Source organism: Chinchilla lanigera, unplaced genomic scaffold, assembly GCF_000276665.1.
Source record: "Chinchilla lanigera isolate Chin_1 unplaced genomic scaffold, ChiLan1.0 scaffold00054, whole genome shotgun sequence".
Lineage (NCBI taxonomy): Eukaryota > Metazoa > Chordata > Mammalia > Rodentia > Chinchillidae > Chinchilla > Chinchilla lanigera.
The window spans coordinates 12,326,488-12,340,703 of NW_004955455.1; the positions used below are offsets into that span (position 1 = coordinate 12,326,488).

General features: G+C 44.6%; 1 protein-coding gene and 1 long non-coding RNA gene across 3 annotated transcripts in view; one reads left to right on the forward strand and one right to left on the reverse strand.

Moving 5' to 3' along the window:
• Srrm4 (serine/arginine repetitive matrix 4) overlaps window positions 1–14,216 on the reverse strand; it is a 154,892-nt gene that overhangs the window by 7,959 nt on the left and 132,717 nt on the right. For both annotated transcript variants that reach the window (XM_013520453.1, XM_013520452.1), the window contains exons 9-12: window positions 7,763–8,067; window positions 3,777–3,980; window positions 823–933; window positions 55–192 (exon numbers count right to left, since the gene is read on the reverse strand). In XM_013520453.1, coding sequence (XP_013375907.1) covers window positions 55–192; window positions 823–933; window positions 3,777–3,980; window positions 7,763–8,067 — 758 coding nt within the window. The remainder of the gene's footprint in view (window positions 1–54; window positions 193–822; window positions 934–3,776; window positions 3,981–7,762; window positions 8,068–14,216) is intronic.
• The window catches only part of LOC102017953, a 49,787-nt gene that overhangs the window by 296 nt on the left and 35,275 nt on the right, over window positions 1–14,216 (forward strand). The gene's annotated exons all lie outside the window — the stretch shown is intronic.

The following is a 14,216-nucleotide window of genomic DNA, read 5'->3' on the forward strand; positions in this document are numbered from 1 at the left end:
GGCGGGGTGGGAACAAGGGAGAAGGCGCGAAGCCTCTGCTCTGCGGGGCCTCACCTTGTTATCCTGCGGGCTTCCAGGTGGCTCGGGGAGTCTCTCCGGCGCTTCCTCATGGGCGAGTAGGACCGACGTCTCCGGCGCGCGCGCTCGCGCTCCCTCTGCTGCGAGTCCTCGCTGTACTTGGGGTCCCGTTCCCTGGAGGGGTGCAGGGGGTGTTATCGGGAAGCTGGGGCTGGGAGGGCTTTTCTGTGTGAGTAGTCCTACTTGGGGTCCTACATACGTGCACCTGCCCCCTGACTGCACTATGGCAGGAATCTGCTGGAGCCTCAGCGAGGCAGCACCTGAGGATGACCCGCTGTGGGGTAAGTCCCTGTGCATGAGCGCCGTGTGTGCGCGAGGGTTGGGGTGGGTGGGTGTATTTAGGGGGTGCCAGCCTTCGTGCATGGGCTTTATAGAAGTACAGACATTGCAGGGGTGAGGATATGTCACTGGCTCCTTGGGATGTGTGGTAAGAACTGGGGGCTCTGAACACAGGGACGAAAGGTGAGGAGGAAGAGGCTATGGGAGTGCTTGGGGTGGACATTAGGACACAGGATATTTAGGCCTTCCTGCCGCTCCAGAGTGGACGAAGAACTGTAAGGAAGCTGAACCGGCTCCCAGTTTCTGCAGGGCTAGAAAGAGAAACTGGGCAGGCTGGGCTTGGGGGAGGGGTCGGGAGAGGCGCGGCTGGGAGACAAGGGCGGAGCCGATGATCAGGGCAAATGGTGTGATTTAGGAGGCGGGGCCTATTCTGGAGGCGGGGCCAGGGCGGGGCGGGGCCAGTACCTGCTGGGGCTGTAGCGGGAGTAGCTGGGGCTGCGGCGAGACCGAGAGCTTCTGCTAGGCGGGCTTCTCTTGCCAGACTTGGAGGAGTAGCTGGGAGAGCGGGAGTAGGACCTGGGGAAGCGGTAAGGTTTTACTCACCTGGTCCCAAGACAATGATCTTTTTCTTTCTGGAAGCCCAGTGGAGCAGAAACCTGGCCCTTAACCAGAGAATAAAATTCCCTCCCCTTTGGCAGCTTAATAATATGGACAACTTCTTTCTGAGTGCTTGCTATCCTAGCTATTAACTGTGCGACTGTGGGCAGGGGATTGCACTTCTCTGGGCTTCTGTTTTATCATCTGTAACATGGGGGTAGTAATAATAGTACTTACCCTAAAAAGTCATAAATCAGATGTGTAAATTACAGTAAATCACTAGACATATTGGCATGTATGCTAAGTAACAATTAGCCAGCAGAAGAGAAATGTTGACTATTACTGTTGTGTATTTACTATGTGCTAGACATTGAACTAATGCTTTATATATATCTCATTTAACTCTTAACACATCAGGAATCAAACTCAGGACCTTACACTTGCCAGGCAGGTGCTTGTGCCTCTGAGCTATATCCCCAGCCCAATTCATCCATTTTAAACTGCATGCTGTTCTTTTTTTTTTTTTTTTTTTTTTTTTTTTTCTCCGGTACTGGGAACCGAACTCACGACCTTGTGCTTGCCAGGCAGGCGCTTTGCCACTGAGCTAAATCCCCAGCCCCCTGCATGCTGTTCTGAGTAGCACAATGAACTCTCTTGATGTGAGTCATCACTTAATCCCAGAGTATCCACAATGTATATGCTGCCTGCCTGTTAATCACTTAGAAGTCTTCTCATCATCAAGTCTACTAGCACAGCATTACCGTGCTTGTGTGCACACCACCCTTATTTACTTAATTATGGCTCCCAAGTGTAAGACATGATGGGGCAGTTCAGATATGCCAATGAGGAACTGTAGTGGGCTTTCTTTAAGTGGGAAGGTGAGTGCTCTTGGCTTGCTAAAAAGAAAAATATGCCCCATATGCTAAAATCTATGGTAACACTGAATCTTCTCTCTCTGAAATTACAGGGAAGGAAAAATAAATACCTGCTAGCTTTGCTGCCACCTCTGAAACTGCAAGAGTTAACATCACAGTATGATTACAGCTTACTAAGATGGAAACATTTCATTATAGGGCTTGGTACTATCGATATTTGCAGGCATCCACCGGGGGTACTGGAACACGGTCTGAGGTTAAGGTTTGTGTGTGTGTGCGAGGGGTTACTCTGTATTACTAATTCCTCTGCTTCTCTTGGTTTTCTTTTCTCTCTGCTACTGCCTCCCTCATCTAGATAGCACTGTAGAGAAGGAATAGCTCATTCAATCTCAGTGTCCTAGGCCAATGTCTAGCTGTAACTCCTTGAAAAGTTGCTTTTCCTAACTTACTTTTTGTGAATTCAGGACTATTACAAGGAAAAGTCAAAATGCAGCATGTTTGTAGACATCTGGGAAAAATATGGTCAGGCCTTTCCATCCATTCATTCTACTATATAGTGTCTCTTTTCTGTGGATCTATATGAGTCATTTTTATAAATTTAAAATCAGAAATAACTGCATTTCCAAGCAACTGGTTCAATTCTTTTATTTTTAAATTTTGGGTAATAATGTAACAAGGTAGCAATTTTTCTCCTTGCTTTGTCTGCTAGGGAGCTCAGCCTCACATTTGCTGTCCACCCCCATAGCAACTATATAGTAAAGGACATGACTTTTGGTCCTTTTCTCCTGGCATCATTTTTTATCTCTCCTTAATTTTCCTTTTAGTCTAATCTGCTGTCCTTACTCGTGTCATAATGCTATCATGTTGAATATTATTGTTAGCTGCATTGCTTTATTTTCTGGAATGGACAGTCTCGAAATAACCAATTAAGTAAGCATTTTTTTTGTTTTGTTTTGTTTTGTTTTCTTTTACTGTATGGTTGCAGAAAAGGAATAATCAGCCTGCTGTTGGGAATTTTTTTGTTTGCATGGAGTCCAGGGAAGACATGGGTTGATTAGATTGAATAAAATCTTTTAATTCTTTAACTCCTGAGATCTCATAGCTATATATTGTAGTACATCATTATTCATATGAGATAATCAAGGAATTACCAACGGTTATTGAAGTTAGAAGAGAGAATATAGGATGCAAAATAAGCCACAACTGCTCTTCTCCCTGTACCCTAACTCCTTCAGTGTGAATCTGCTGCTGTTCCCATGAAGAGGAGTATGCTTACATTTGTACTGGTCTAGTGACTCGCTAGAACCAAGGGACTAGCAAAAAGGATGCCAGGTCACTTCTAATCCCAAGACTAAAGAATGCTTTACAAACTCTTTCATACCCCTGTCATCATCACATGAACAAGCAGATAGCCCTGTTGTGTGGGTGACAGCATTGAGCAGAGATGACTAATCAGGGGTCATCCAATCCAACCAGACTCCAGCTAAGCCAGCAGCAGATCAAAGATACAGGGCAGGGCCTAACACGAGCAGAAGAACTGGCCGGCTGAGCCCAGCCCAAATTGCTGATCCACAGCATTTAGGACTAAGCAAACATTTTGTTTGAAGGATGCTAATTTTGGGAGTAACTTTTTCTGCAGCAGAAGCTAGTTCATCCTCAGGCCAATACCTACAAAAATAATTAAAATTCATTATGTTTCAAGCACAGCTATAAGTGCTTTGTAGTCCTCAGAATGATCCATTGTTTTATTTTGTGGGTAAGAAAACAGAGAGGTTCACTGACTTTCCCAAGGCTACCAGGTAGCAACTGGGTAAAACAGTCAAGCTCAAGTCTCTTCTTGACTCCACGTGTCTGACTCTTTTCCTCCATGCATCAAAGGATATCTCCTGCTACATTAACTCATGCTGAGAAGGAAATTCAGCAGGGCAAAGGCCAAACTGCACTCACCTTTTTTCAGAGGAGGTGGATCGACTCCGAGTGTACCTAGGAGAGGCTCTGGGGTTTGGAGATCTGGAGGAATGACTGGAGGATCGGGTGCTGGCATAGGAAGAGCTGCGGGAACACTCTTTCATAGGGGAGCTTTGGGCTGTGGATGGAACCGCACTAGACTTCTTCACCTCAGCACACTCCAGACATGGTGACTGAAATCCTCTGCAGGAGGAGGAAGGTCTGTTACTACTCTACTGGCCACCACTCTGGGCACATCTTGACCTAGTATTTACCTCTTTGCCATTGCCTAGGCTATGCTGTTCTCCCAGAAACCTCTTTCCACTTTTTTCTACCTGGAAAGATTTGCCAGGAGATAGGTATTAGAGGAACAGAGAAAGAAAAGACTCTACAAGTAGATAGATGGTCCAGCTCAGCATTCCTGGGTATGGAACCCATACCACAGGTGCTGCTGCAGAGCATGCCAGGAGGTCCTTGGGAGTGGGCATGATGCTAAATAATGTCAGGTCAATGTTGAGAGATTTAGTCCCTTTCTTGACTTTGTCAGTCACTCTGATTACATTAATGAGGAAGCCCTGGCTAGGAGCAGGTCCCAGAGTAGCTAATTACGAGTAAGTATATATATATTACAGGTGCCTTCCATTTAGGACAAAGGATGGTAATTTTCTGCTTCAGGTAGCACTGTAAGTTTTCTTTCAATTAACTTATAGAAAAAGTGAGTTTTTAAAAGAAACAAATTAGTTTGTAGATATGTTAAAAATCAAGAAGGTGACCTATGGTTGGTTTAAGTTTGGGGAACTGGGGTATAGCCCATTTTGCAGATGGAGGAATTGATATTGTACCCCAAAAATGGATGGAGACATTTTCAGACATTTGCACTCAAAAGGCAGGCATTTCGCAAGCATCGTTTCATTTAGTCTTCCTCGTAACCTCATGAGGCTGGACCAATTGATAGAGAAGACTCAGAACGGTGAGGTGCTCGATCAAGGTCACCCAGAATCCCAAGCTCTGACCCGCTCATCTCCAAAGTCCATGTCCCCGTCACCTCTTTAGCTCCCTATGTTCAGTTTGATGGTTCCCTTGATTTAAAGCTGATGCACCTTCTACTCAGGTCATACTTACTGAGCCCTCTGCCTGTAGCTGGCATGACACAAATAGCTACAGATTTAACCATCGTTTATATCTCCAAATGCAAGGTATGTTCTAAATTATTTACTATGGCTGTCTGCATATATTATATTATGCAGGTAACGTTCAGTTTTGGGGACAGATTTGTATTGGAATGCTGATGCTACCACTTAGTAGCTGAGTTTCTCAACTACTCCAAGCCTCAGTTTCCCTCCTATGTGTTTTAAAAAGCTTATAATAGTATCTAGCCCATAAAAATTTTATGAGGAATGAAGAAAGATTATTCATGGTAAGTATTTTGCATAGTACCTAGCATGTGGTTAGAGCTCAATGAATATTAACTAAAATTATTTTCACTGTTATTACTGCTATTCTGAGTTTCCCCCGCAGGACACCCTGCAGTGTATCAGTAAACATGGGATCTCCATCTCCCCTCTGGGAACTTCACTGCCTGCTCTTGGAGATGCTGATATTTGCTCTGACCCAGCTCTGCTTCCCAGCCAAGCTTGGATATGAGCTGAGGCCAGGGATGTCCCAGGACAGGCTGACCAGAGGCCAAGTCTACATGTGGATGCCAAGCTGTTTATCCAGGACTGAAGCAGGCTATGTGTTGGGGGCAAAGGGTGCTCTGTCCTTGAAGAAGCTGTTAATTGCTTCAGTGCTATGACTTTGGCCACCTTTTAGAAATCTTGGCCACTTTGAACCAAGACAGATTCCCACCCCAGAAAGGGGAAGATCCCACTGTTTGCCTGGCAGAAGACACTGGTCCAGCTCCCCTTACTCTGCATCTAAACCATGAATTTAAAAACTCCAGAGGAAATAGGCCATGTCGATTTCATTTTTTAAAAAATTTATTATTTATTTATTTGTCTTTCTGAGACAGGGTCTCACTATGCAGTTCAGGCTGGCCTTGAGCTCACTTTGTAGCCCAGGCTGGCCTCGAACTTGCAACGATTCTCCTGCCTCAGCCTCACTAGATGCTGGGGTTACAGGCATGTCACCATACCCGGCTCTAACCATGTCAATTTTAGATCCACAGCACCAAGCTGAGTGCCTGACATAGAGGAGGTGCCTGATATCAGGTTGAGGGATAAATAACTGAATGAAGTGGTCTTACATTACATTACACTAAGTGGTCAGTACAGTTTAATAGCCTTTATTTTGACAATACCCTCAATGATGAGCATTTTCCTGTGATTTCTTGAGTGAGAGACAACAAAAGGCTGATGAAGTAGAGGAACTGTAAATTGGCTCATAAGCAAATATATGGGTGTGTTTTCTACAGAAAGGTTGCGTCTACCAAGTCTGTTGAGGTGAACAAAAAAACCTTTTACCTAAAATCATATTGTGATCTGTCTGTCCATCTGTGTCTGTATCTGTCTGTCTATCTATCTACCTATCTATCTAATCCTTAACTAGTAAACTTTATTTTAGAGGATTAGTAGTTGCCAGGGGTTGAGGGAGCCAGAGACGAACAGGATGCTTTAGTGTCACAGGATAATTAAATGGAAAGGATAGTGAATCCCACATGATCCCTTCCTCCACACATGTACAGCTGTGTCCCTCACCATCAACCCCTGACTGGTGTATTTGTTATGATTAATGAACCTACCTTGACACATCATTATCACCCAAAGCCTATAGTTTATATTAGGATTCATTCCTGGCGGTGCACATTCTGTGGGTTTAGAGAAGTGTGTAACAGCAATTATCCATCATTGTTGGTCATATAGAATAATTTCAGCGCCTGAAAAATCCTCTGCACTTTTCCTGTTCTTCCCTTGCTCCCTCAACCCCTGGGAACTACTAATCTTTTTATTTTCTCAATAGTTTTGCCTTTTCCTGTAAGTCATATAGTTGGAGTCCTATCATATGTTTAAGCCTTTTCAGATTGCGTTCTTTCACTTAGCAATATGCATTTAAGTTTCCTTTCTATCTTTTTGTGGTTTGATGAAACTACTTTTTTTTTCTGGTACCGGGAATTGAACTCATGACCTTGCACTTGCCAGGCAGGCGCTGTGCTGCTGAGCTAAATCCCCAGCCCCGAAACTTCTTTTATTTATGAATGATATTCCATTGTCTGGATATAACAGTTTATTTATCCATTCGCCTACTGAAGCATGTCTTGGTTGCCTCTAAGTTCTGATAATTACAGATAAAGCTTCTGCAAATACCCATGTGAAGGTTTTTGTGTGGCTATATTTTCAATTCATTTAAGTAAATATTATGGTATATTTTTAAATGGCCGTGACTTAAAATTAAGTTCATGTTAGATTTTTCTCTGAGATTATTGATAAAACTGGCATCCACTTTTGTCTGCAGAGCCTCCAGCCTTCTGATATCAATACCTTAGCTTTGCTTGCAGATGAATCTGGGAACGGTGTACTTGTTAGTCCCAGCTGTGGCATGTGACATGTTCTAGTCAAGAGCACAGCATCCCTAGGCTAGAGTGCTTGGTCTAGGGCTGAGCACATGACCTAGGCTGGGCCAGGTGCAGCCAATAACCACTTGCCTTGATGTCTTATGGTAATTTTTTAGGAAAAACAATTGTCTTATTGGAGGGCTAACCCAACTGAATATCAGCTACTTAGCACATCTGCCAGTGCCCTGGGGGTGTCTACTTGAGAATGAAGCCAACCAAATGGGAAAGCAGAACCAAGAGATGTGATAGTACAGATTCCCTAGGGCTGTTTTGAGCCCCTGGATCCTGCTGTCCCTGAAGCTAGTGCTCCTGGAATTAAAAAAAAAAAAGTCAGCTTGTGTTGAGTTTTCTCTTGCTTGAAAGTAAGACTCATGGGAAGGGGATGAAGACTGACTAGAGAAAGCCGAGACCCTTTCCCCCAACCAAGGACACTGACCTTGACTCTCTGCCCCTGCTGGGGGGAGAGAGATTCTCCAGAATGGCCCCTTTGTTCTGGGGTGAGGAGGTGGTGAAGGAATTCCCTGAATCCGAGGTGTTGCCGCTGTTGAGCTCCTGGCTTTTGCTGAGACCCGCACGAGGGCTCCCCTTCTCCTGGCCCTGAGACCTGGCTGAGCTGGTTTGCGTGGAGGGTGGTGAGGACGTGTCATTGCCTGAGTCATACTCCTGGGAGCGTCCACGGGAGGTGGCGAGCGGACTGGCTGTTTTGGTAAAGAGGTCAGCGGCAGACCCCGACCCAGTGATCTGAAAGCAAAAAGACCCGTCGGACACTGCTGAGCGCTGGGCCGTGTCTAAATAACTGAGAATGTTTACCGTCATGATGCACTGTAACGAAAGGAAAGAGAGAGGAGAAGAAAGAAGAGACGCCAAAAAACAAAAGCACAAATTCCTGAAAGAATACCACAGACAGGAGATATGTTTTTACCCCCTGCTAGGATAACTGGAAGATTTAGGTATCATGCAGAGAAAAAGCATGCGATCCAGATTAAACAAAAGCAAAAGGAAATTATACAAAATTTAACTTCTAATGAATTAACGGAAACAAAAGAGACAACTCAATAGAAAGGGGTACGTATACCCCTAATCTAAAACAATAATAAAAATAAAGGAAGGGGAAGAGGGAAAAGAAATGGGGCTATGGGCCTGAAAAAAATATATCTTGGAAATTAAAAAAAAAAGGAGATAAAGCCAAAATTTTAAACTTCAACCAAAACCTCAATTAATGTAGCTTTTTTTTTTTTAAAAAAAAAAAGAAAAAGCTGCCTGAATAGAACCCTGAATAAATGTCACGTGGGGAAAAGCAATGAAATAAAGATGAGCGTTTGTGTGTGTGTGCGCGTGTGTGTGCGCGTGTCTTTTCAAAAATATAAAGTCATGGTCGCAAATTGACATTTGAACAGTTTTCAACTGAAGGGGAAAAGAAAGGAGAGGGGCAAAATAAATGTAAGTCAAATAGTCTGATTGAAAACAAACAAACAAAAAAAGGTCTCTACAGATATTTGTGTGTGTCCTTTTCCCCTTGTAGAAGATAGCTAAGGATCTTGAGTGGCTTCTAATAAATTCTCTCATGTCTTTGCGGATTATATCCACTTACCAAGCAAGAACTCCTCCTTTAGTAGGTAAGGTGTAAGAGAAAGGGAAGAGCGGGCAACGTGAGTCCATCATCAGAGTCGCAAATGACAAGAAAAAACACACACCTTTCTGCACATCCTCACACTTGGCCCTGAACTTTGAGTTTTGGGGTTCTTTTTTTTAGCATTCTTGATAGGAGGGAGCATCCATTTTGTTTGGTTTTCTCATTCAAGGGATTTAATTTAACCTAGTCACATCACTTCATGTCCCAATTGGATCAGGAAACCCTTGCTGTGTATGTACATGGGGCTACAGCATTGCATGGACTTGGGGATGGACCTCAAGGGCTCATGGAGGAAGGAGAGGGTGCTTAGCAACTGACTGCTTCGATAAGGGCTTGAGGATATGGTTTTAGCCTAATTGGGGATGAAGACTGGCCCCTAGGACCCAGTTCTGTGCTGATCTAGGGCAGATGATAGAGTAGAGGAGGTGATGGAGAGCCATCACTGGAAAGGCAGTTGGAGCTGTGGTAGCACAATGGGTGGTTTCCTTTAATGTTCCAAATCAGTGTCATGGCTGGGATGACACGGTGAGTCTGGTTCTGGCTCCTGACTACAGCACCATCCTCAGTTGTGGGCAAGAGGAATCCTAGTCCTGAGCATTCCTTAGCGATAACTCAAGGAATCTATGATGCCAGGAGGACGCTCCGTGAAGAACACTCCCCCCACCCAACCACTCTGTGGGTACCTGGGACCCCAGGATTTTGTGTATGGTCCTTGAGCTCCACTTCCTGGGTTTTTATATGTTTCATCTGTGGGTTTGTTTTCTCATGAGTGGACCATGCTTCAAGGATATGCATATTCTTAGTACAAGGGTTGCTTTTGGATAGAACTCAGATGTCCATGCAGAGGCACCCGTGTATATGTGCATGGGGCCCAGCCCAGTGCCAGCAGTGAGAAAGAGAAGGGAGGAGCCCAGCCGTTGGGCAGGTTCTCCTCACATTGTCACTTCGTGTCCTGGCTCTGAGGAGGATTCTGAATTCAAAGCTGATTTTCAGGCCATTTTGCAGATGTTTGGCAAGATAGGAAGACATAGTCTATCCGTGTTTACCGACTTGATTTATGAACGTTTAGACTGCAGAATAGCAGACCTTTTTCTGTAGCCTGGCTCTGGGCCTCACACAAATGAAAGCCTCACCACCAAGAGTCTACCCCCACCCACTTGCCCATCCCATGCCTCTTGGGCCCAGTAAAGGGAGATTGCTAGGCTTTTCCATACCATTTCTGCCTCCCACAAGGGTGAGACACAGAGACACTGGAACTTTGAGAATAATAGAGATAACTCCAGCAGCTTAGAGTGTCAATTCCTGGGGTAGGGATGGAGGGCCCCAGGGTTTCTTTTATGGATTCTCCTGGGAGGCTTTCTGCATAGACAAGGTGATGGTCTGGTTTTGCCAAGTTCAACCCAGTGCAGCTGCCATTTTACCTTCTTGGTGGTCAGGATAGCTTGCCTTGGAAGTAAGACCTCAAAAGTAAGTTAGCCAAGGTAGAGTTTTCTAGTGAGATTTGTTTTAAAATAACTTATAGATCCTATTCCCACTGAGCTGCTATTTGCCTTCTGGTTTGCAGTTGGGAGGACATGTCTGCTAGCTGTGAAGTTTAATGATAACGTGTGCTTTTTCCACCGCTGCCTCTGCCAGGAATCAAGAAGTATGGTGCTAGGAAGCTAGACCCTGGAACCTGAGCTTTCGGACTGGGGCTTGTTCCAGGGATGGGCTCAGGGAATCTCTGTTCAAGAGATGGTGAGTGTGTAGGAGGCAAGTATATCACAGGTGAATCAGGCAAGTCCATCTTCAAGGGAACTAGGCTAGAGGCTAATTCAAGGGCAGAGGCCTGTGAATGCAATGGTTTCCAGTGTCTCGTGGCTTGTTACCTGGGGGCATCCAGGCTGGGTGTTTGCTCTCCCAGTTAGTTGTCCTCAGTTTTGCTGTCTACTTTCAAAGCATTTTTTCCGATGTGTTACAGGACCTCATGAGTAGGGATTTCAAGTTTGATGTCCTTTCAGATTGGTGGATGAAGAATGTCACCTTGCCTTCTGTACATTCTTAGCCCTGCACCCTGAACTCACAGGGAAATTTTCACACTCTCTCCACCCAACTATGATTTATTCGGTTAGAACTGAGAACTCCTCAGGCGTACTTTTCCATCATTACCAGAAAACAGAGATAAGGGTATTACTGCAACATTCTCATTAGGTTGACCGTGCTATGTGAAAATACCAACCTCTCTTTGTTTAAAAGTCCCATTTGTTTGCATGATTCTAAACTCTTTGATATGGATTACAATCTCCTGTGCAACCCAGCCCTGATTACTTTATAAACCAGCCCTGCAGACCTCACAAATCTCATCTCTCCCACACACTTTCACATTAGCTGTCATGATCTAAGCTGACCAATTTGAGTTTTCTCGGTTCTGCCATCGTGTCTTTCTCTCCCAAACCCAGGTTATTTGTATATGCTGTTTCCTTTGCACAGAACACTTCCTTTCTCCCCCATGGACACAATTAGATTTATTCATCCTCTAGATTTTATATCACCTCCTCTAGAAAGTCTTCTCTGATCCCCTAGATCAGGATAGCAGAATACACTGTACTTTATTCATTCATTCACTTTCACCCATTCATTCACTCAAGAATGAGGGCCACATGTGATATAGCACTGTTCCTCTGAGCTGTAGTTGCTTGTTTTAGTTCCTCATATGGATGGGGAAACTGTTGACAGCAGTGGCCAGGACTGGTGCAATACTATATCCCAGGCCCCTCTGTGCCTTGCACAGATTAGGTGCTCAGTAAACACTGTCTAATGAATGAGATTCCTCCATGGTCCCTTGGCAGTCTCTGGGGGCCCATCTCAATTTCACTCACTGGTAGAAATTGGTGATCCTGGTAGAGTCCAGCTGGGTTACTGCCAGCTGAGTTACTAAGGGATTTGATGTTCTCTTTTTTTAGAAGAAACTGGCCTCCATCATAATAAAAATAGTTCTATAAAATTTTTAGGGTCTTGAGACCAGGTCAGGGCTATGTAAGCTAGAGAGAATGTTGTTATTTAAACATTAGGTAGAAACCTGTGACAGAGATGAGGAATCCCCTCTGCTCCTTCTTTCCTTCTTCCTGATGTTTCTTAGATCCAGGACTCCCAAGAGAAAGCACACGGGGGCTGCCAGCCTACACAGTGGCTTTGATTGGATTATGAAAAAGGGGTTCTTGTAGGATGAAGAATTAAGAAAATCACCTTCTCTGGCCAGACAAGACAAGAGATGCACCTTTCTCTGGACTGAAGCAGCCCCACATCCCCTCTAAGGCTTGGTGAAGAGAGGGTGGGTGGTTTATGCTCTCTCACCTGCCTTGTACAGGGTACAACTGGCACCCTCTAATATCCTAGATATTATAGTATAGTATATTATCCTAGAGGGGTACGAATCATGCAAATCTCACTTGGTTTGGCTTGCTGACAGGACAGTTTGGCGGGGAGCAAGCACCCATCTAAGGTCATGCCTTCCTTATTCTTTAGCCAAACCATATCTGGTTTTATTTTTACAAGTCCTGCTGGCTCTGTTTGTAATTCCACATGGTAGGAGCATTTTAATAAACTCACCCTTAGAAATGTCTGGGTAGTTTATTGGACTTCTAAACCTGAATCTCCCTTCTTCAGAACTCTCCATCTACCCACATGAAGAAGAGGAAAGAAGGATGCAGTTGAGGGGAACCAAAGGTGGAAGGAGAGTGCACTGGGGATGGGGTGATACTGTGAAAATGCAAAAGAGGCCTTTGAGTCATGAATGCCCTGGTGGGTTGGACATGGGGGTGTCTTTCTCTCTGTGGGCCTCTCCTTCCTAGCTAGATAGCCCTTCTGGCCCATAAGATGCAATCGCCATTCGACATTGACATGATAGGGCAGTTCCCCTTTGCTCCTCTCTGTCACACCATTTAGATAATAGGCCTCTCCAGATTCATTTTTGAAGAGCCCTTCTGCAACTGTCAGGAATTTCTGTGCATGTAACTGCTGTCTGTCCCTGTACAACTGGCTGGGAAATGCTCCCCAAGTCTGTCACCAAAAGATGCCATCCCAGATTATCATCCTCTGGTAATAATGTCTTCATGGTACCCAGGATCTCCATTAAAGATGAGGAACACTCACACTAGGGCTCTGTTCTTTGGTCCAATCTCACCCCTTCCTCCATCTTATCCTTCCTGTCCTGCCTTCCCAGAAGCTTACCTTTGGGGCAGGGCACAAAATCCAGTCCCTGTAAGATGGACCTCATTACCATGTAAGATAGCTCCTGTCTAACCTGGATTCCAAGACATTGAAACAGGAATTAGAGTGCTGATAGTTTTGTTTGCAAGAAAAAGGAACCTCTGTAGGGGCTGGGGAAATGAGATGACAGAACAAATCAAAGATACATTATCAGTCCATAAAGGGGGCAGCAGTAGCTGAATTCCATGGGGCCACTGTGGAAACCACCAACCAAGCAAAGATGGAGCTGGGGATTTACAGACCAGTTCTCCAACATTTCTGGGCTAAAGGCTGCATCCTGGGATATCAATTTTCTAGTGTATCCACACTGTCTCTTAGACAAGCACAGAGAGCTTTGGTGGCCAGAAAGTATTATCTAGTAACTGGAATCCAGCTATATGCCCTGAATTAGGGAGGATAAGAAGACATGTAAATGGAAGTATGTGCTTCGGTACCCTAAATCAATGCGGGAAAGCTGGCCAGCCAGTTGGTGCTTTGTTTTAGATATCTTTTCTTTCGCCCACTTTCTATGTTTGTAAATAAATTTGAGTTAACTGCCAAAATGTATGAAGTGGAGAGATCTCACATAATAACCCTATTTCCAGTTTTTGTTGAAAAAATAGGATCTGGGCCCACATTTCCTGGCAATAATGCGCTTGAGAACAATCACAGCTGTTCCTTTTAGACAAGGCATGTGCTGTCCTGGCCCTAGACTGAGTGGGATCACTTAATATCTATTAGTTACCTGACCTCCGAGACATCTGAATTTGAGACCCCCTGTTCTGAAAGTGTGCTGCTATCCTGATCTTTCTCTAAGCAACACAAATATGGTACATTTTGTACGCTTCACCTCTCCTTTCCAGCGCTATGAGCAGGTGGTACATTTTCCCCATCTCAACCTTTTTAATCTCCATGGGACACATCTCAATGAAAGGAACTGGGAGACAAGAGCCATTAAAACATATTAGAAGCCCAGAGCTATTACAAACCTTTCTACTCCGGACCAGAGATGCCATTTTCATATATATAT